This window comes from Eubalaena glacialis, chromosome 5 (genome assembly GCF_028564815.1).
Source record: "Eubalaena glacialis isolate mEubGla1 chromosome 5, mEubGla1.1.hap2.+ XY, whole genome shotgun sequence".
NCBI lineage: Eukaryota > Metazoa > Chordata > Mammalia > Artiodactyla > Balaenidae > Eubalaena > Eubalaena glacialis.
Genome location: NC_083720.1, coordinates 16,914,312 through 16,937,720, shown reverse-complemented (window position 1 = coordinate 16,937,720; position 23,409 = coordinate 16,914,312). Strand labels below are relative to the sequence as shown.

General features: G+C 34.8%; 1 protein-coding gene and 1 non-coding gene across 2 annotated transcripts in view; one reads left to right on the top strand and one right to left on the bottom strand.

Annotated features, from left to right (window-relative positions):
* The window catches only part of FAT4 (FAT atypical cadherin 4), a 166,653-nt gene that overhangs the window by 72,190 nt on the left and 71,054 nt on the right, over nucleotides 1–23,409 (top strand). Inside the window, exons 3-6 of the mRNA XM_061191994.1 lie at nucleotides 7,404–7,665; nucleotides 9,537–9,887; nucleotides 16,330–17,252; nucleotides 17,889–18,063. Coding sequence (XP_061047977.1) covers nucleotides 7,404–7,665; nucleotides 9,537–9,887; nucleotides 16,330–17,252; nucleotides 17,889–18,063 — 1,711 coding nt within the window. The remainder of the gene's footprint in view (nucleotides 1–7,403; nucleotides 7,666–9,536; nucleotides 9,888–16,329; nucleotides 17,253–17,888; nucleotides 18,064–23,409) is intronic.
* LOC133092840 (U6 spliceosomal RNA) lies at nucleotides 4,874–4,980 on the bottom strand. Its single transcript, XR_009701191.1, has one exon. It is a non-coding gene; the product is annotated as a U6 spliceosomal RNA (small nuclear RNA).

The following is a 23,409-nucleotide window of genomic DNA, read 5'->3' as shown; positions in this document are numbered from 1 at the left end:
TATTTTTTATTTTAGTAACTTTATTTTATTTTATTTCATTTTTCTTTCTTTCTTTCTTTTTTTCTCCCTTTTCTTCTGAGCTGTGTGACTGACAGAGTCTTGTTGCTCTGGCTGGGTGTCAGGACTGTGCCTCTGAGGTGGGAGAGCCGAGTTCAGGACATTGGTCCACCAGAGACCACCCAACTCCATGTAATATCAAATGGTGAAAGCTCTCCCAGAGATTATAGGAAAATTATAAGACACTGATGAAAGAAATTAAACATGATACAAACAGGTGGAGAGATATACCGTGTTCTTGGATTGGAAGAATCAACATTGTAAAAATGACTATACTACCCAAAGCAATCTACAGATTCAATGCAATCCCTATCAAACTACCACTGGTATTTTTAACAGAACTAGAACAAAAAATTTCACAATTTGTATGGAAACACAAAAGACCCCGAATAGCCAAAGCAATCTTGAGAAAGAAAAATGGAGCTGGAGGAATCCGGCTCCCTGACTTCAGACTATATGACAAAGCTACAGTAATCAAGACAGTATGGTACTGGCACAAAAACAGAAATATAGATCAATGAAACAGGATAGAAAGCCCAGAGATAAACCCACGCACATATGGTCACCTTATCTTTGATAAAGGAGGCAAGAATATACAATGGAGAAGAGACAGCCTCTTCAATAAGTGGTGCTGGGAAAACTGGACAGCTGCATGGAAAAGAATGAAATTAGAACACTTCCTAACACCATACACAAAAGTAAACTCAAAATGGATTAAAGACCTAAATATAATGCCAGACACTATAAAACTCTTAGAGGAAAACATAGGCAGAACACTATGACATAAATCACAGCAAGATCCTTTTTGACCCACCTCCTAGAGAAATGGAAATAAAAACAAAAACAAACAAATGGGAACTAATGAAACTTAAAAGCTTTTGCACAGCAAAGGAAACCATAAACAAGATGAAAGGACAACCCTCAGAATAGGAGAAAATATTTGCAAATGAAGCAAGTGACAAAGGATTAATCTCCAAAATTTACAAGCAGCTCATGCAGCTCAATATCCAAAAAACAAACAACCCAATCCAAAACTGGGCAGAAGACCTAAATAGACATTTCTCCATAGAAGATATACAGATTGCCAACAAACACATGAAAGGATGCTCGACATCACTAATCATTAGAGAAATGCAAATCAAAACTACAGTGAGGTATCACCTCACACCAGTCAGAATGGCCATCATCAAAAAATCTACAAACAATAAATGCTGGAGAGGGTGTGGAGGAAAGGGAACCCTCTTGCACTGTTGGCGGGAATGTAAATTGATACAGCCACTATGGAGAAGTGTATGGAGGTTCCTTAAAAAACTAAAAATAGAACTACCATACAACCCAGCAATGCCACTACTGGGCATATTCCCTGAGAAAACCATAATTCAAAAAGAGTCATGTACCACAATGTTCACTGCAGCGCTATTTACAATAGCCAGGACATGGAAGCAACCTAAGTGTCCACCGACAGATGAATGGATAAAGAAGATGTGGCACATATATACAATGGAATATTACTCAGCCATAAAAAGAAACGAAATTGAGTTATTTGTAGTGAGGTGGATGGACCTAGAGACTGTCATACAGAGTGAAGGAACTCAGAAAGAGAAAAACATATACCGTATGCTAACACACATATATGGAATCTGAAAAAAAAAAAAAAAGGTTATGAAGAACCTAGGGGCAGGACAGGAATAAATACACAGATGTAGAGAATGGACTTGAGGACACGGTGAGGGGGAAGGGTAATCTGGGACGAAGTGAGAGAGTGGCACGGACTTATATATACTACCAAATGTAAAATAGCTAGTGGGAAGCAGCCGCATAGCACAGGGAGATCAGCTCGGTGCTTTGTGACCACCTAGAGGGGTGGGATAGGGAGGGTGGTAGGGAGACGCAAGAGGGAGGAGATATGGGGATATATGTATATGTATAGCTGATTCACTATTTTATAAAGCAGAAACTAACACACCATTGTAAAGCAATTGTACTCCAATAAAGATGTTAAAAAAAAAAAAAGAAAAAGAAAAGGAGGACATTTTTGGAAAACTGCATTTGGACTCTTATGTTTAAAAGATTAAGCTCCTGAGGTTGTTTTCCCTCTTGGATATGTTTTCTCTTAAATTTTTTAGTAGCATTTTAATGACTACTGACTATTTCCAATGCTGGCTTTAGAAACTAATTTCTTTGGCTGTATGCCATGCATAATGGATACCTAGGCTTCCTGTGGCATTCAGAATTATTGGCTGTTTCCTTTTTTGAGTGGTTTATAATAAATTAATATTAATGCTTTTAGGTAAACCTTCTATCTTCTTCTCTATTGTCAGCTCCTTACCTCTTAGTTAAATTTGAAAATATGTATATATATATATATATATATATATATATATATATATATATATGTTTGAAATGTTTTCTCTCTTACCAAATCATGGCTCTGTTTTCTTTCTTCATCTAGTTTTGAGTAGGAATCAATATTGAAAGCAAGGAGTTTCTTTTACTTTGTGGCCAGCATTAAATTGTCACACAACTATCCAGTAGATTGATTTTGCAAGATTAATAGAATTCTTTAAAATGCTAAGATTATGTAGGTAATCAGCAAATTATATCCATATATTCTTTAGTTTATACACTTGTCCTTAATTACTAAATTGAACATAAAAATATTAGTATGTTAGAGAAACTAGTAGGTCACTGAAGAGTAATGCCTGGGTAAAGGAATCAGTTTTAGAAAGCAATATATACACGTTGAACATAATTTAAATATCTTTTGAAACATGTGTTGGATCAAGATACACATCTCTCAGAAGCATGTGACTTCATCAGTCTCTTGGTTCCTTCTATAAACAGAATTATTATGCTTGTAATTGGCCAGGATACTCAAGCATTGTTCCATGGTACCATACGTGTTTTTGAAAATACTACTTAAGTTCATAAAATGCATTTGCAATTTATAGCTATTTACTTTTAGAATTCCTTCCACTTACTTTTGTCTCTGTGGTTCCTCAGGAGAGTGGAATATTTTTAAACAGTATTATTTCCACTGGGCTACAGCTGAAATACGATATTTGTTTCTTGTAGCATTGCTGATACTGCATATTTGGAATATTAAATAAATAGACTTTTCAAAAGACCTAATTAAATCATTACTCTTGGCTATGCATTTTCAGACATTCACTAGAACTAGTAATGCACCACATCAGCTGATTTTGAAAGTGAAAAAGATGGTTTAACGACATAGTCTGATGCCTTTGCTTCTGTTCAGAAGAATTGTCATAAGTTTAGGAGTATTAATTATTATAGTCATTTTACAGACAGGACATTTCTAAATTTCAAACCATTTGTACAATAGCTTGAAATATGTTTTTGTATCTTGGCTTTCCCCTAGTTTCCAAATTCCATTTTAATAGGTCAGAATTGAGTGTAGCTGTTTTTCCTTGGACTGTTTTACCAGAATAATCGAATTCCTTGTGAAATAGAACAAATGGTACAGAACGTGGTCAGATTAGAAGTCTAAAATTCTTATTGAATGTTTTTGTTAAACCATACAGTTACAATAAATATGTTAGATACTCTATGTACACCTGAATATACAAGATAAATGTGCATAGTATGTTAAACCCAGCTGTTCCATTACTAAATTAAAATGTTCTTTGAGGTATTCACGTTACTAAATTTTAAGATTGGCTTAGGGAATGCAGTACAAATATAGCAAATGCCACTAAACATAAATTTTGAAAGAGTATTTTTGCCTTCGACTGTTAGAAATCATCCCCTTATGTGTTTGGTCATGAAGATAAAATATATTTAATCTGTGATGGAAAAGATGTATGGAAACTTCAGCTGCTGAAATTTCCCAGCATGTCAGCTTTATAGTCTAAACACCCTAAATTTATATTCTTCCTAATATCTTCTGGAGAGTTCTTAGCCTATATATTTTAATAAATACCTTGCTATAGCTTAATATGGTAAAAAAGTATATTTGTTTTATGTGAGTATATTTAAATCAAAAAGCAATTTTTGAAGTTGACAATTACAACACTACTTATACCTCAGTGTCAAGACTCAATACTACATATTAACAGGAAGTCAGAAAATATTTTCCTTGGGATATATAGCAACTCTAATCAAATTTTTACTTAAATCATTTATTTGCAAACAACTCAATCATCAAATACATTTAACTGGTTGTATTTCTTTTATAAGAAAATAATTAAAATAGGACTAAAAGTAACAATTAGCATTGTCATACACTTAAAGCTTCTCAAGGATTGTTCTAGGTCCTTTACATGTATAAGCACCTTTAATCCTCAGAGCAGCCCTATGTGGCAGGTATTATTACCAACCCGATTGTCCAGGTAAGGAAACACTGGCTCAAAGAGGTTAGGTAGTGGCCCAATGACACACAATTAATAAGTAGTAGAGCAAATATTCAAGCCCAAAACTATGACCGCAGAGCATCAGATCTCAACCAGTACAGTGTATAATATTTAATTTAATATTTCAATTATAATATACATATAAGTAAACATATCTAAATCAAACTGCTTATAATTGCAACAATATATAAGTAAGTTTATAAGAGATTTTTAAATACTGTAAAGTTAGCATACCCCATCATCAAATGCAGATGGGTGCTTAATTTCTTTTTATTAATTTTTATTTGAGTACAGTTGCTTTACAATGTTGTGTTAGTTTCTGCTGTACAGCAAAGTGAATCAGCTATACATATACATATACCCCCTCTTTTTTTGGATTTCCTTCCCAGTTAGGTTACCACAGAGCACGGAGTTCCCTGAGCTATACAATAGATTCTCATTAGAAAAATATGGAACACTTCATGAATTTGTGTGTCATCCTTGCGCAGGGGCCATGCTAATCTCCTCTGTATCGTTCCAATTTTAGTATATGTGCTGCCGAAGTGAGCACTGGGTGCTTTAATTTTAATTTGCCTTAATTTCTTTATTTTTGACTCTGCTAAAATCTGTTCTTTCTTGAAACCTTCCCTTTAACCTCTGTGGCAGGCTGACCTCTGGGTCTCCTAGGTCCCTCCCCCTCTTCCTCCCTTAGTCCCTGCCCCTTTTTCCCACTCTCTAAATGTAGTATTCAATCTTTATGCTGCTGTTCCTTTCTTGATCTATTCTAATTTAAATCCTCAACAAATCTTGTGGCCTCAGCTGTGACCTACATATATCGACCTTCAGATAGTTTTATGAAACCTCTTTTCAAACCTCTGACCACACAACCATTTCTATGGTTATGACCATTGCCACATAACCATTTCTATGAAACTATCCTTCAATCGCTTAACATACTATACATAAAATTATAAAATTTCACTGCATACTTTCTCCTGCGTCAAAGCAGATCCTATCCTGAGATGTCTTCAGCAAGAGTATTCTCCTAATTCACAGCCAAAGTAATTTGAAATTAAAGTTTTTTCCTTCTGTTTCACTTTTACACCCATTGCCTAGAGTTGTTAAATGAAAGGAATGAGACTGAGTGAAGTAAGTCAGACACAGAAAAACAAATATCATATGATATTTTTTATATTTGGAAACTAAAAAAAGGGTACAAATGAGCTTACTTACAAAACAGAAGTAGAGTCACAGATGGAGAAAACAAACTTATGGTTACCAGGGGATAAGGGCAGGGGGGAGGGATAAACTGGGAGTTTGGGATTGACATATACACATTACTATACATAAAATAGATAACTAATAAGAACCTACTGTATAGCGCAGGGAACTCTACTCAATATTCTGTAATGGCCTATGTGAGAAAATAATCTAAAAAAAGAGTGGAGATATATATATATATATATATATATATATATATATATATATATATATGTATGTAACTGATTCACTTACTGTACACCTGAAACTAACACAACATTGTAAATCAACTGCAATTAAAAAAAAAAAAGAAAGAAATGAGAATATAGGGGAATGTTGAACAAAAGAGATATTGTTACTGTTACTTCTATATCCAGTAACCTATCAGATCTTACTAATTTGTCCTGTGTATTATGTTTGGTACATAATAATTGAGAGTCTCATTTCTAGAGCAAGATAGCCAGGGTTCATATTTCTTTGTCTCAGTTTCTTTATCTTCACAATTGGGATAATAATAGTACTTACCCAACTGGATTACCTTTAAGTACCTAAACAATTAGTGCCCGTGAAGCGATGTGCTCAGAGCAGTGCTTAGCACTTCATAAACACTTAATAAATGTTTTATTTTTCTCAACTTTTCCATTCCTTCTGCCAAATTCCTAGTTCATACCTGAGATTTTGAGTGCTACAGCTCTAAGATCTGAGAGAAAACAAGAATGGATCCCTGCTTTCATTTTACAGAACAGGGACTTGGAACCAGAAAATAATTTTGTAAGATAAGATTGTATAGAGTTTCATCTTGAGGAAATAAAGCCCCAGTCTCTTGGGGCCAAACCTTACTCACTGTCTCCCTTCTCTGGCCTCTCCTCATTCTAGTCCGTTCTACACTATCGAGAGCCTTCAAAGATTGTTTTCAATTAAATCAAGATTAGTGGTTTCTTGGCCATACAATTCAATGTGTGTTACAACTGAGATTCTCCAACATATACCCATAATCTAATACTTTAGCTTGATTTTTCTTCTTTTATTTTAGATTTAAACTCTCCACACTACCAAATTTGTCAAAATAATCCTTGTCTTTGGTTCTTACACTGCTTATTGCAAGCCTCCATTTAGTGCTTGATTTGTTTAATTACCTTTTCATGAGCTCAGAGTCAGGCAGACTAGGGTTTGAAATCCACGCTCACACTTACAGCGTGACTCTGCATAAGTTAACTAGCATCTCGGAACCCCGTGTCTTCATTTGAGAAATAGTATCTCACGGAGCTGTGAATTGAAGCGAGATAATGCATACTTAGTGCTGTCACTAGGCCTGGCACAGAGCAAGCCTTTAGCAAACCTCTGGTTATGTGGTTAATAGTATTAGCATCATTCGTATTTTCCATGAGTATATTTTAAGAATTAAAAAACATATAAATACTGAAGGTTGAGATTTGTTGTGTTATTTAATGGAGTGAATGGTATATATAAATACTGAAGGTTGAGATTCATTGTGTTATATAAACACTGAAATATACATATAAATACTGAAGGCTGAGATTTGTTGTTATTTAATGGAGTGAATGGTGAAAGACTACGTAATATACTACTCTGGCTTGTTACCTTTTGAAATCTTACAGTATCATGTGAAATTAAGCCCCAAAGCTTCACTTTGTCAAATACATATTCAGCACAAGGAGTGGTACTCTTACTGTTCTATTTCTAGCAGTTCAGATACTCATCTTTTTTTCCTAGGGTGCAAATGCTCTTGTCACATACACAATCATTAGTGGAGCCGATGACAGTTTCCGAATTGACCCTGAATCTGGAGATCTGATAGCTACCAAGAGATTGGACAGGGAACGCCGTTCCAAATATTCCTTGCTGGTTCGTGCAGATGATGGTCTTCAGTCCTCAGATATGAGAATAAATATCACTGTCAGCGATGTGAACGACCACACACCCAAGTTCTCCAGGCCTGTGTACTCTTTTGACATCCCAGAAGACACTACCCCAGGTAGGTAGCACGCCCATAAGTGTATTGGCAAGGATCACCTTTGACTGCAATTATGGACTATGTTTTGGCTACTCTTAAATTGTGACTAGTTTTTACCATATGCTACTAGGTATAAATGCTGGATTTTGAAATATTTTAATTAACCATCTTCACTACAATTCCCAAACAAATTTCTAGACTGTTGAGAGCAAATGAAGTTAGCCAATCATCTGATTACTAATTACAGATATTTCTGTTTCTGAAAGTATTTGTGACATGCATTGTGGATTTTTCTGGCAACCATAGTTTTGATAGCATTTTTCCACTTTAAAAATGTCTGATGTTCACTTTGTTATAAAGCAGAAACTAACACACCATTGTAAAGCAATTATATTCCAATAAAGATTAAAAAAAAAAAAGTCTGATGTGATTATGTTGCTGTGCATAGAAAGAGCAAAGAAAAGCACATGAAAACCTGTCAATACTGGTTCTAATACTTACTAGCTGTGTGAACCAGGGCAGTGTATTCATTCCTCTTAGCTTCAGTTCCTTCTTCTGTATATGGAAACAACAATTCCTGTTAGAATTAAGGTAAAACATACATGAGTTTGCTAACATGGGATTTGAGGATTAGCAGATGCTCAATAAATGTTAGTAGAATAGGAATCCTGAATTCCCACCTTGTCTATTTGAACATATTATGCTGTGACTGTTGAGTTTGAGTACCCAAAATCCATGTAATTGGTGTGGGTATGCTTCCTTCCCACTATTGGAAATTCTTATCTAAAAGTGAAATTGTATTCTGAATTACATTTAGAATGAGTTTGGAATAAGGCATATGTTTTAGACACTCATTTGACAGAGGAATGAAACATTTATAGAAGCCTACTTTTCACTAGTCCCCAAGATGAGTTATGCATGTCCTTCATGTAATTCCCATTACATTTCTTTCTCACCTTAATTCTAGCAATGGTCATGATACTGACCAGGGTTCATGGCCTTCCCCAGTCAATAGAAATTGACTAGAGGCCAGACAAGAAATTCAGGCTAGGCTTTATTGGGGCCCCTGCCCCTGCAGGAAGGAGCAAGAACAAGTAACAGGTTCCCTTGCTCGCTCCCTGAGGGGGGGCAAGCTGGTTCCTTATGTGGGGTCAGGGTAGGGGTGTGCCCAGGCGTCGGGCCAGAGGGGTGGCTTAGGTGTTCTGCCCACCCGTTTGTGGTGCTGAGTGCAGGGGGCATGCGCAGTACCCTGCTTTTGCTCCAACACCCAGTTTTTGTTCCTGGCTCTTCAGAAGTGGCAGTTGGTGTTTTTGGTCTTCTTTTTATCTCTTGGTCCAGAATTTGCCCCAACTGGGCATGCACACAGTTATTTTTAGTCCCATATAGTTTCTCTGTATTTGTTTTGCTTGAGGAGAGGTGTGTGCAGGTGTAAGTACTGCAGCACTGCAGCAAAGGGCCCCAGGTCCCAGCCTGTCTCGGTCATATGAGCTGTCAAGTGGTATCCCCTCAGCATAAGTTTGTGTTATTGCTTGGAATCCCCAGTTCCTGACACTAGCAATGGGCCCCAATATATGCTCATTGAATTCATCAATATGTTTATTAATTGGTAGTGCCAGGTAGAAAAATAATGTCTGAAGTAGTGTTCATTCCCCAGAACATTTACATTGCAACATAAGATCTACTGGATATCTAATATGCTATACATTTTGATACTATTTGGGAATGTTGGTATCGGTGTTAACGTAGAAATCTACAGAATGTTGTGTTCATTATATTTTCATAGTAATTCTCTAGTTAAAATACTTTACTGTAGAAATAAAGTTTTTGATATCATAAGTATTCTCTTAGCAATACCCTGTCCCATTAATTTTAGACTCTTATTTTTCTGATAGGTTCTTTGGTAGCAGCTATTTTAGCTACAGATGATGACTCTGGTGTGAATGGAGAAATTACATATATTGTAAATGAAGACGATGAAGATGGCACATTTTTCCTGAATCCAGTTACTGGAGTCTTTAATTTGACTCGAATATTAGATTATGAAGCACAGCAATATTATATTCTCACTGTTCGAGCTGAAGATGGTGGGGGACAATTTACTACCATTAGGGTTTATTTCAATATACTAGATGTAAATGATAACCCACCCATTTTCAGCTTGGATTCATACAGCACATCTTTAATGGAGAATCTACCTCTAGGATCTACTGTTCTTGTGTTTAATGTTACTGACGCAGATGATGGTAGGTACTTTATTTTATATACTTAAACTTTATTAAAAAATATCATCAGCTTTATCTCGTATTTCTTTACTGTGTGCAGCTGTCACAAAATTGCATTTTGTAAGTATAGGTCCAAAGTTGAAGAATAGATTATAATTTAACTATAGAGGATGAAAAGATTAAGTATTTTATTAGTTAATTTCTTATTTATAAGTTACACAGCATGCATTGTTATCATCTTATAAGCTTTTTAAACTTTATCTTTCTTTTTTTCTCCCTAACTGTATGACACTTTTGCAGGTTAGCAATGTAGAAGTCATAGAACAGCTTTTTGGTAGGTTTATGTCAGATAAATAACTATTTGCTTACATATATTCTTTTAACATGAAAAGGATAAAATATGGATGCAAAAGGAAAACCAAAGTCTCAAAAAATACTTAAGAATGCATGATTAGTTTTATATTTCTGACTGAAAACTGCTCAGAGTATTTTAGCAAGCTTTCATGCTTTGTCTCAAAGGACAGTCTCAGATCTCTTTAATTTATGCTATAGAATCCAGTTGAGATTTTACATTAAATCTAGACTTTACAATGTTTGATTTTTGCTTGATTTTTATTTATTTATTTGAAAAACTTTATTTTAAAATAGGACTCCCTTGGTCTTTCTTCTAAGACTAACTTGTATATACAAATATCAGATAATATAGGCTCAGGGATAACATTGTATAGATTATCAGTCTTTAACTAAACTGTTTGGAAAGTTAATACCTTGTTTTCCCTTCCACTGGGTGCAGCTAAATGTTCAATCAGTTGAGAAAACAAGGGACATTATTTTAAGAGGAAATGGGTCTCTAGCCCAAGGATATGCCTCGTGACATAGGCATATCAACCTTAATTTAGAATTTCCTGGTTCTTGCTGACTTAAATGATTTATGTAATCTCAGAGTACCATTCTATCTCAACATTCTGCTCTATACTTAGTTTCCTTTCAGGAGTGTCCAGAATTGCCACTTAGAAAGATATGAGAGGCAAAGAGCACAGTATTTTAATACATGAAAATGCTTTCTTTAGAATTCATTAAGTACATTTTGAAGTTTTCCCCTCTTATTTAAGCACAGTTAATATTGGACACGTAAATATACCCAAAATAGAAGTGCCTATAATGTTAGTTCTAGAAATTGCTAATAATATTAATAACAATAACCGACAATTGTCAAATACAGGTCGTCCCTTGGTATCTGCAGGGGATTGGTTCCAGGACCCCTACTGGTACCAAGATCCAAGATGCTCAAATCCTTTATGTAAAATGGTGTAGTATTTGCATATAATCTATGCACATCCTCCCATATAGATTACTAGATTAGTTATAATACCTAATACAATATAAATGCTATGTAAATAGTTGCCAGTGCATGGAAAATTCAAGTTTTGCTTTTTGGAAATTTTTGGAATCTTTCTTTCCCAAATATTTTTGACCCATGGTGGTTGAATCCGTGGATGGGGAACCAGCAAATATGATGGGCCACCTGTCCTTAGTATGTACCCAGTCCTGGCCTAAGAACATTGCTCAGACTATTTCATGTACATCAGCCCAGCTCTGTAATTGTCTACCATTAGGCTTTATACACAACTGAGGTTAATCTTTATTTTGGATGTTGATTTCTCTATTATTATTGATATAAACTTAATTAATTTACCTGATCTCTGGATATGAACTTTTTTTTTTTTTAATTAATTAATTAATTACTTTATTTATTTTTGGCTGTGTTGGGTCTTAGTTTCTGTGCGAGGGCTCTCTCTAGTTGCGGCAAGCGGAGGCCACTCTTCATCGCGGTGCGTGGGCGTCTCACTATCGCTGCCTCTCTTGTTGCGGAGCACAGGCTCAGTAGTTGTGGCTCACGGGCCCAGTTGCTTCGCAGCATTTGGGATCTTCCCAGACCAGGGCTCGAACCTGTGTCCCCTGCATTGGCAGGCAGACTCTCAACCACTGCGCCACCAGGGAAGCCCTGGATATGAACTTTTTTTATTGGTTCCAACTTTTCTGTAGTGAAGAATTATCTGCCAGGTTTCATTGTGACTTATTTATTATGTATTAGAGAGAGTCCATTGTATCATAGGATTGTGTGCAGCTCTAAAGTAAATTTCATTTATCCTCACACTTTGATTGTAGGGAACTGGGAAAATAGCAAATAAGACACTTTTTTTGTGAAAGCTGCTGGAATAATCCATGCAAGCATATGCACAGAAATGTGTTAACCATTGACCTCAAGTTACCTTTTATGGATTATTTTTGGCCTTTAATTGTGTTAGGTAAAAATTTCAAGCTACATTTTTCCATTGTTTTAGTTTAGAATACTTTTATCAGTGTAATTTCCTGTACTTTGACCTAAAATATAGGACACAGTTTCTAATCTCTCTGAATTACAAGGATCATGATAAGACTGTACAAGGGTAACCTTCTTTGTTTAAAACTGCCAACTCAGTTATACTAAATAGTTCTCAACATATTTCACAAACAATATTATTTAGACTTTTCTAATTAGCAAATTCATTTTAATCTCTGATCAAGAGTTTTCAGATGAGAGAATATTGTCATCTTAAATGAAGACATTTTATATGGAAATAAATTTAACATTTTCTGTTACTTATATCTAAATTCTCTAATTTTAACCTAAAATTTTAGATTACATACCATTTAATAAGAATAAAGCAAATATTTTACTGTATTCACAAGATAAGTAGCACTTGTATTAATCTCAAGGCTTTGATGCATACAGTTAAGAAAGTATTATATTGAGGCAAAGTATTATAAAATGGAAGTTTCATGGAAATATTCTGGCTTTGATAATTATTACATTATCCTAGAAATAAATTCATAAACTCTTCAAAATATTGGGGAGTTGTAGAGTCATAAAGCAATTGTAATTATTGCTGAATAAATTTACTAATATACGCTTGGTACACAATGCAGATCATTTGACCTGTAAATGGGTTTCATATTCCAGTGACCTGATGACCTTGTTGGAACTGCTTCATAAAAGTGAATGCTATTTGCAAGAGTTCCATGTGTTATAGCTGTATGATAAGTTGACAAATACTAGTTCATCATAGAAATAATTAGACAATATTTATGGATTGTGAATAAATATACACATTTCATAGCAGAGCTACATACCTATAGTTATATGCTATATTTCCTGGAACTAAATTATTCTTAAGATTGAAATAAAAATCAACCAAAAAAAAAAAAAAAAAAAAACCCTAACACAACCACACACACACAATAAAGCTGCCAGAAAGAAAGAAAGAGTCATATAAATAAACTGCTTTCAGAACATTGAACACAAATGGTTAGAAATATGAACTTTTCTAAGCTTACAAATCTGGTGCTATGAAAGCCCACTAAATTCAAGTCCCAACACATATGAATAAATTATAGAATGCTAAAATAATATATTTAGTGATTCATGATTGGGATATTTGATGCAAGGAGCAGAGAGAGAAGAATGGCCTGAGCTCTCTATATTTCAGGATAGTACAAAAGTTCAGGGAGAATTTTGAGTTTCAATATGTCTACATGTATTTTCTAGATGTAGAGCACATGCCCAGAGTTGCTTAGACTTGACAGGAATGAAAAGTCCTTTTCTTTACAGTAAAGTCCATATAGATGGCTTCCATGGCCTGTAATTGCAACCGTAAGGTCTCAGTTCCTGAGATGAGAGCTGTTTCTTAGATGATGCTGCAATATTTTGTGCAAAACTAGTTGTATTTCTATGTTTATTTTTTCAAAGATAATGATTGTTATCGTCAGTTCATTTTTAATGTTATCACCTGATATATTTGTCATTATGAATTTGAATATAAAACCAAATTTTTCTTTTTTCATAATTCTAGTTAAAGTTTAATATTTATTACTTCCACCATCCACCTACTCCACTAAACATTTTCCCTAAAAAGGAGGCTGTCCTGCTGTTTACAAGGCTATAAAATCTTGGTATCATGTTCTCTTTTTGCCGCTGCAAGTTAATTGTTTACTCCAGGAAGTAGCATACACAGTGGACCAAGGGTGTTCAGATCCTTGATTTAATTACTTGCATTCCAGTTGATTTATGTAGAAATGTTAGGCCATCACTTTGTAGCCATCTGTAATTTTGTAAGTATTTTAAATTTCTTTTGGTCTTGGGCATGAAAGGTTTTATATGCTTACATAGAACTATATCTCTGCTTGTTGGTATTATTTTTATCCAGATGTCTTCATAGCTTTTTTCTCAATAATAATTGTGTATGAATTTGTGCCTCAAAGAATAGGAATTAAATATTTACTGATGAAGTTAGCCATAGGAAATGCAAAAAATTTCCTTAGAAATTCTATTTAAAAATATATTAAATATATATATATATAATATATATGGGTGTATATATCTTTAAAATCAAATTACTTTCTAAGTAATATATACATATATTGCACCAGTTGATGAAACTTTTTTTCTTTGCATCAGTTGATAGAACTTTTCTTCCCCCAAACCTGTGGAATTTTAAGTCAAAGAGTTGAAGTAGGCTGTTGACCTTGTTCTATCCAGATCTTAAAATTCTCTTTATCTCCTGCTGGTGAATTGAGCTGTGGCCTCCATTAGCTTTATTTATTCACATTTTTCCTGATCCTCAGAGTCCTAAGTATTTTGAACTTTATAACCTCTGCTTTGTTCTGTTGTGAATAGTCTTAAATAAACTACAAAGATTAAAAGCCACAACTCTTAATGAGGAGAAAAATCCTACCTTTTTAAAGATCTATTCAATCCTTGTTTATCCTAGAAATTTTTGTGAATAAGCCAGTTCCCGAAAGTTATCTCCATAAATATTTTTCTCTGCATCAACATATTGACAAAAGACATTAGATAAGAGACTATTAAATCACAGGAAAACAATAATTCTAGCATTTTTTATAAAAAAGAACAGGCAGACTTTACCTGGTAGAAAAAAAATCCTGCTACTCAACTAAACTTACCTTTATAAATATTGTAATGAGTTTAAAGAAAAGGCGAAAGCAAACTCAAATATTCATAGAATCTTGAGAAAGAGTATTTTTCAAGAAATAAAAGAGGAAAAAGGCGATCAAATTGTTCTAGAAGACTTTTGGCAAAGAGTGGACATCATTTCTGACACCTGAATAGTTAAAATTAACTTCAGAAATATAGGAGCTGTTTGTAAGCAGTTTATGTAACTCAACAGATTTTCCCTAACAGAAGATCCCAGAGTACAGTATCTTTATTAAGGATGAATTATCTAGATATACAATATGTTTCTTAGAAATTCTTATCCTATGGTTGCCCAACAGCTTTATGATAAAATATAAAAGTACACATGACATTGTGCACCAGTGAAGAAAATGCTATTCTGGGGCAGAAAATATGATTCTTCTTTCTGTTTGCACTGCTTATCTGTTGTTTACCTTTAAATTATTTACTAAACTAATAGGTTGATCCATTCTTCATATCATCTTTGTTAGAAGAATCTCTGCAATCATTTTATGAAATGAGGATTTATATATAATATTTTTTTACTTTTTATTTTATATGGGACTATAGTTGATTAACAATGTTGTGTTAGTTTCAGGTGTACAGCAAAGTGATTCAGTTATACATATACATGTATCTATTCGTTTTCAAATTCTTTTCCCATTGAGGTTGTTACATAATATTGAGCAGAGTTCCCTGTGCTATACAGCAGGTCCTCGACACATGTTCCTGGGAAAAATAGATAAAATATTATCTAAAAATAGCCCAAAAATAGTGTGAACCTTTATATTTAGAGCCTTTTACTGCTAATATTTCTTTCAAAAATTACTTTTAAAACACAGTACATATACATAATAAAATTTGAAAGAGAATTATTTTCTCAAAGGCCATTAGCCAGATGCTTAATAGGAATTAAAAAGTATTTATTGGTTCTGACAAGAAATGTAAAAGTAGACTTAAAGCATCCATGACTAATGCCATACATCAGAAAATTTTATTACCCTTCTCTGAAAATTGGTGTCGGCCTCAATAAATTACTAAAGTGATAAATGTTTGGCTAGTAGTATAGTGTGGCACTGTTAATGTTGAACTCTCAGGAATTATGTGACAGAAATAAGTAAATGCATAGAAAAATATCCGCTCTCTGGAATATTTTTTTCCTCTTTATTTTTGTAATTTAGCATTTCAACACCATGGTAAATAGCCCGCAGTGTATAGATCATTTGTTCACCAGATTGTAAACATATTTTCAGATCAGACGTTGACAAGAAAAGGATTATGCGTTATGTATTACTTATAAAGAAAATTAACTGTGGCTAAATCATCTGTAAGGTGTGTTTGGAGGCATCATATATCAAATGTGCAGTTTCATATCATGAAAATTTTGGTGCAGTTTAGTTTGCAATCAGCACATATTTCAGAAAATTTAATTTTTCCCTTCCATTTCAGGCATCAACTCCCAGTTGGCTTACAGCATTGCTTCTGGTGATAGCCTTGGGCAGTTTACAGTTGACAAGAATGGGATACTGAAAGTCCAGAAAGCTTTGGATCGGGAAAGTCAGTCCTTCTACAATCTGGTCGTTCAAGTGCACGACCTGCCACAGCTTCCAGTCTCCAGATTCACAAGCACTGCTCAAGTCTCCATTATTTTGTTGGATGTAAATGATAACCCACCAACATTTCTTTCCCCTAAATTGACATACATTCCAGAAAACACACCTATTGATACCATTGTTTTCAAAGCGCAAGCAACTGACCCAGACAGCGGCCCAAATAGCTATATTGAGTACACCCTACTGAACCCTTCGGGAAACAAGTTCAGTATTGGGACCATTGATGGAGAAGTGAGGCTCACTGGAGAACTGGATCGAGAAGAGGTTTCTAATTATACTCTAACAGTGGTGGCTACAGACAAAGGTCAACCATCTCTCTCTTCATCTACAGAGGTTGTAGTTATGGTACTTGACATCAACGATAATAACCCTGTTTTTGCACAGGCCGTGTATAAAGTGGAGATTGATGAAAATACACTTACTGGAACGGATATAATACAAGTATCCGCAGCAGATGGAGATGAAGGTACAAATGGACAGGTCCGCTACGGCATTATTGATGGTAATGCCAATCAGGAATTTCGGATCGACTCAGTCACAGGTGCAATCACTGTGGCTAAGCCCTTGGATAGAGAGAAGACCCCTACTTACTTTTTAACTGTTCAGGCAACAGATCGGGGCAGCACCCCCAGAACTGATACCTCCACTGTCAGCGTTGTTCTACTGGATATTAATGATTTTGTTCCCATATTTGAGCTATCTCCATATTCTGTAAATGTCCCTGAGAATTTGGGGACACTACCCAGAACAATTCTTCAGGTCAGTATATTTAAATAAAATAAATATTGTGTTCATTATAAGACTCTCATTTAATTATAGTGTACATGCTTCCCCCACTCTCTTCCTCTTTCTCATCCAAAAATGCTTACTTGCAGGTATAGCAAATCTTGAAAAGGACAGTTTTATGAAAATTATACCTAAGGACTTGTTGATTTCCTTGTAGATTAAATATTGCATTTCAGTTATATTCTTTTGTGTTCACTCATGTTGCACATATTTATGCATTTGTGTATTTTTGAATTTTGTTTCACTATAACAGTAATATCTGCACATGGTAAGAAAATAAAATGATGTAAAAGTTTGAAAACTGTTACAAATGTTGTTCTCCCTTCCCTCTTTACAAATCCAACTACTTGGATGAAACTGCTGTTAAAATTTTTTGTGAAGCCTTCCAAAAATGCAATGTATGGCTTTTATGCCTAGTTTTGCACAAATAATGCATAGTACTCTGTACCAGTTTAATTTTTTGCTTGAAACTTACAAACATGTCTTTGAAACCTTTTAATATTGGGACATATGGCTCTACCTCATTATTTTTAATGATACACTTTATTTCATGATATACATTTTGTTAGTTTTACTCTCATTCATGGTGTGTATTATTCTCTCCTATAGGTCGTGGCAAGAGATGACGATCAAGGTTCTAACAGCAAACTCTCATATGTTCTGTTTGGTGGTAATGAAGACAATGCTTTTACTCTCTCATCTAGTGGAGAACTTCGAGTGACACAGAGTTTGGACCGTGAAACAAAGGAGCATTTTGTCTTGTTGATCACAGCTACAGATTCAGGTAAGTCTGTAATAATCTTGTTCAACTGTGAAGAATTTCTTCATAATATAAATAAATGGAAGTATTTTTGTCTATCATTAATTTAAATATTTGTTGAAATTTACTAATGCTTGGAACTCCAGTTGTATTTACATCATTTATAGAACATATATCACTTTATGAAATTTATATGTAAGTGGTAAGAGCTTAAGCACATTACAAGCAAAGCTCTATTCCTGTAAAACAAAATGTGTCCTTGCCTGGAAGGATGCCCCAGTACCTCTGGGGGTGACTTGATGCTCTACCACTTGAGCTGCAGGGCATTGCAAATATTGGGTTGGCCAAAAAGTTCTTTTAGGTTTTTGCAGAACAAAATCCAAACGAACTTTTTGGCCAACCCAATACTTTAGCTTTGAAAACATCCAAATTGTTCTAACTGGTCATGGAGGTAAGAGAATGGGTCCAGAGTTTTACTTCATTAGTCCTTTAGGTTCTGCAAAATTGTAAGTAGCCATAATAAACATTCGATGAAGCCTCACAGAGCTCCAAAAAGAGCAGTGAGAGCCCCGAGTTCTCACTGAGATAGCAGTGTAATGGACTACAATGGAGAGAAAGAGAAGCAGTATACGTTAGCTTTTAGTGTTTGGAAATAGTCATTACATAAAATTGTATAGCAAGTAGCATAAAATACAATCATCTATTAAAAAAGGAACATTACTGTTTACTGCTACATTATTTTGCATATATTGACTCTATTCATTAGTGTTGATCACTTCTAATTAAAAACTGAAACAGCTAAAAATTTGTTAAAGAACCATTATGCCTTGAAGAAAATAGGTATTGCTTAAATATTTTTTGAATGAATGAATGAATGAATGGATGAATGAATCATTGATCTACAAAAGTATCAGGGAATTATGAAACATTGTCTTTATGTAACACTCATTTATAAAAATTGTCGCAACTTAGTATTTTAAGTATTGAGGAATTTAGTAATGTTGACATATTTTAAAATTTTGTTGAAATTGTTTTAAGCCAAGGCAGATTTTGTTTGAAACTCAAAGGACTGACATTTTTTGTATATGTATATTCATGCAAATATGTGGCTCCTGCTATAGAAGAACAATTCTGAATTTTCAAATGAGCTGTTTTTACTGTGGTTGAAACGTTTTTGATGAATATAATATATCAATTTTTTTATATATAACCAGTTTTGAAGTATACAATTTCATGTTACCACTTCTCATTAAAAAAGGAGATTTTAAGATTGAGTAATAATAAATTTATGTTAAGTATTCAAATGATAGTGCCATTGCTTATTAATCAAGGTGGCTCTGTCTATATATTATTTGCCATTTGCTTTTGGAAGTGTAATCATCTGAGACTATTATTTTATGAAAGAAAGAACTATTCTCTATATTTTTTAATGGGTGTGAATGACCATGTTACATTTCTTGCAAACTATAAAATCCCAGAGAACGATGAACAGAATGTAGTGTGGTAACCACATAAAACTTAAACAAGTTGATCTGGAACATGTTTCATTATATGTGTAGGCAGTGCTTCTTGGTCAGTAGGTAAGCATTTTCTTGTGAAAAATGCAGTCACTGCCACATTGTTCAAATCATTCCAGTATTCAAGAGTCACCTGGAGGGAAAAGAGGATGAAATGGAGTAGAAACTGGTAGAGGGTCAGATATTTGGAACCAAGGTTTTATTACGAAAACACCCCAGTCTCAGCTCTCCTCTCCAGTTCCTGGATGTGTGCAGTCAATTCTAGGCAGGCACAATAACAGCCTTTGTGGAGGTCAAGTGGGGGAGCAGAAACCAGAACCAGGAATCTGGTCGCTAAGACATCAGTCACTATAAAACTTGCTGCACAAGATGGTGTGTCACAAGTAGGTCACCGCAGGGTGAAGAGCAGATTGTGATTGTGAGAATGCAGTGCGGGGCAGGGCACAACCCACAGAAGTTCCCCATCAGAGGATTTGTACTTTGGAACATCCTAAAGTCAAAAGCCATGGTAGAGAAAGAATGTAATCATCTAGACAAGAGTGCCTGTTTTCAATCAAATCATTCTGAGAATTGAAAAATCTTTTTGTGTGCCTACAAAGCCAAGGGGGGATATTGTGAAGGGGAAGGGAATGCTTGTTTTTTTGACATTTGGCAATCTGAGTCTTGCAGTTTGTCAGGTTTTACAGATATTAGCCCATTTCTACACATTACTTTTCTTTATTATCTCAAAGACTTTGGCGCTTTTATTTCCACCCTACTTACAGTAAACCCCAGCTCACAGTGGTTAAATAATTTGCCCAGGATTACACCTCCAAGAAGTAGAAGAGCAGGAATCAGACCCTAACGTATCTGACTTCCAAGTTTAGTGTATATGAAGGTTTTAGTGTGGAGGTAAAGTAAATTTTGAAAGATATATTCATTTTCAAAATTATTTTATTTGCAAAGTAAACCCAATACTATTCTATATAATACAATATAATGATAAAACTTTGAATATGAATTGATCTTGATTTGAATTCTGGTTCTGTCATAATTTTCTCCATGATTCAGGCAAAAAGTATCATCTCTCTCAATCTCAGTATCTTTCTCAGTAACATGGGGATAATAGTAATTACAAAATATTTTATTACAAGGTTTAATTGATACAACATATGTTAAATTGCTAAATATGCCTACCACATCATGTATATAATGATTTAAAAAAGAATTGTGATCCATGCACTTTAAACATTTTAAAATTCTTAGAAATATTTGCCCTGTTCTTTACTACATAAGTATTCTTATTAGAAAATATGTGAATTGGTGTTAAAAAGCATTTTTAAAAATTGCAGTTCATATTTTTACATTTTATACATTACTACATTAAAAATTTTTATTGTGGTATCAGATTTTTTTTCAAACTTCCAAAGAATATATTGCATAGTAAGTGAGTGCTTAACCATTTAAAAACTGTAGTTCAGCCAAATTATGGTTAAGGAAGCCTTTGTGGGCTAGCCAGCAAGCTTAACCACCACTTGTAATGCTGTTTCTCCATCAATATGACAGCACAAAAGGGACATTTCATTAGGAAAAAAAGAAAGAAGGAAGGGAGGGAGGGAGGGAGGTTGGAAGAAAGAGAAAGAAAACTTGAAATGATAGAATTAAAATTATTCTCTTCTAATACTCATGGGTGACTCAGCCTGTTGGGAGGAACTTTCGCAAGTAGGAGGTTCAATAGAGCCTTGGTCTAAGTGAGCAGACTGTGCAAGAACCAAGTCCTGGTTCCAGGGAGCTGGACTCTGTGCACTCCTGATGCCATCAGTCTCAATGCTGGGGAAAATTGGGGATCTAGAATTCTTAATATAAGGACAAATAATGCAAGTGCAACTCTCATTTCTATGAAGGACTGTTGCCATTAAATGAAACATGTGAAGACCAAGTGTGTGTATATTCTACCCAATATTGAGATAGGAGAGTTAGAGTTATAGAGAGCGAAAATTCATATCATCAGTAAAATGAAATATCTGGAAGTTTGTCATTCAGGCCCTTAAATATGGTGCTAAGGAGCATGGTGGGAGACATCAATGAGATTCAGGGACACTGGTGCCTTGGTCACAGTATTTTGGCAGTCTTGGAAATTAGAGAATTGCTTGAATTTTGCCCCAAAGCACAGATTTTTATGAGTTCTTTTTTGGGGGTTGCCTTGAAATGGACTGGTGTTTATGAGGCCACAGGAGTGTAAGTATTCAATTAGGTGTCTGAAGGTCATTTCATACAGATCACATGTAAAGCAATCAGAAATTGTGAAGTAAGTTGACTAGATGCTTTTAAGATTATTAAAACTCATATGTGACCATAATTTTATAGTCCATTCCTTTGTATACTTTTGGTATCATCGATATCCACTAGTATGGAAGAATGTGAGAGTTTCAGATATCGGGCTTCAGAATCTGCAGTTTAATCCTATACTCCAGGAATGAAGTCTCTTACACAGGATTTAGAATACTTATTCACTGCTATGATTTAAAAGTCAAATTGGTAGATGACATGAGAAAATTCAGAAAAATATGGCAGCTTTTAGGTCCCAGATGCAATGTTATTCTCAAATTTGCAGTGTTCTAAGAACCAGGGAAATATCAGTGTTCTAAAGAAGGAAAAAAATTGACAGTTTTATTCCTTAGCTCACAAATCACTTTTGCTTCGCTCTTTTAAAATTCTTACCTGATGGCAGCCCAAAGATGGGTCAACTTTGGCAATATGGCAGCGATTGAAGCAGCAGCTTACTTTTATCAGCAGATCTCTAAATCTTTGAATATTTTTGGAGAAAATACTAGCATTCCACTATCATCATATTTTTATTTACTGACTGCATGGCTATAGAGTTGGACATCTGGAAACTCTCTGACTACTCCTGTCTACTGCTTAAAATGAGCTGCACGCACGCTATCCTATGTGTGTGGGACCGGCTGTTACAATGTTAAGTAACAATACCAGGACAGAGTATAATAATTCTACCTCATTTTTTTCGTATAGGATTTACTTACTAAAGATTAACTTAATGACTACAACTCAAAGATGATATTTTGTTTGGTGATATTTTGTTTAACTGGTGTAATGAGAAGTATGGATAGTCTGCCTTCAGTCTGTATTACTCCTTGCTACTTCTTCTGGAAATGTGTACCAAGTAGAAACTCCTAGGAGGTTGAGGCTTCACCTAGGTGTAGTCATGCAGGACCTGCAGAGAACCCAGCTCTCCGTGGTTCCTTCTAAAAGGGGAGCTGGCCCTAAAGCAGTTAATGTCCTTAACATGGTTTGGCATTCTGTTCCCAAGGACCCTTCCTTACAGAAGTTTTCCTTACCATTTTCTCATAAGTGCAATAAATAAAAGAATATGTTTTAAATATAGTAAGTAGCAGGGAATTATCAGGGAACCCAGAGCAGTATACTTTCAAAAATTAATCCTAAGAATTAATTACAAAATGGAAGTATATCCTAAAGGTAAATACATAACTTTGTAGTTAAAAAGAGGCTCAAATCCCACCTCCGCCACTTTCTAGGTACATGACCTTGAAGAAGTTACCATTGTGTTCGTGTCTATAGAATGGAGACAGTAATTCCTATGTGAAGAACATATTGGCAGGAATAAATACGGAAATGACTTATTTTAGCTATTAATATTAGTCAACATACTTGCTGGACATCTTAAGCTTTGTAAGGCCAAGTAAAATTTGTTGACTTCTGTCCACCCTAATCTCCATAAATTATTCTCTGTCCCGGATTTCACAGTTGCTAAAGGCAAACCTTGTTATCACTCTTCATTCCTCTTTCTCTGTACTCCACATTCAACAGGTCCATTGACAAGTAGACTCTGCCT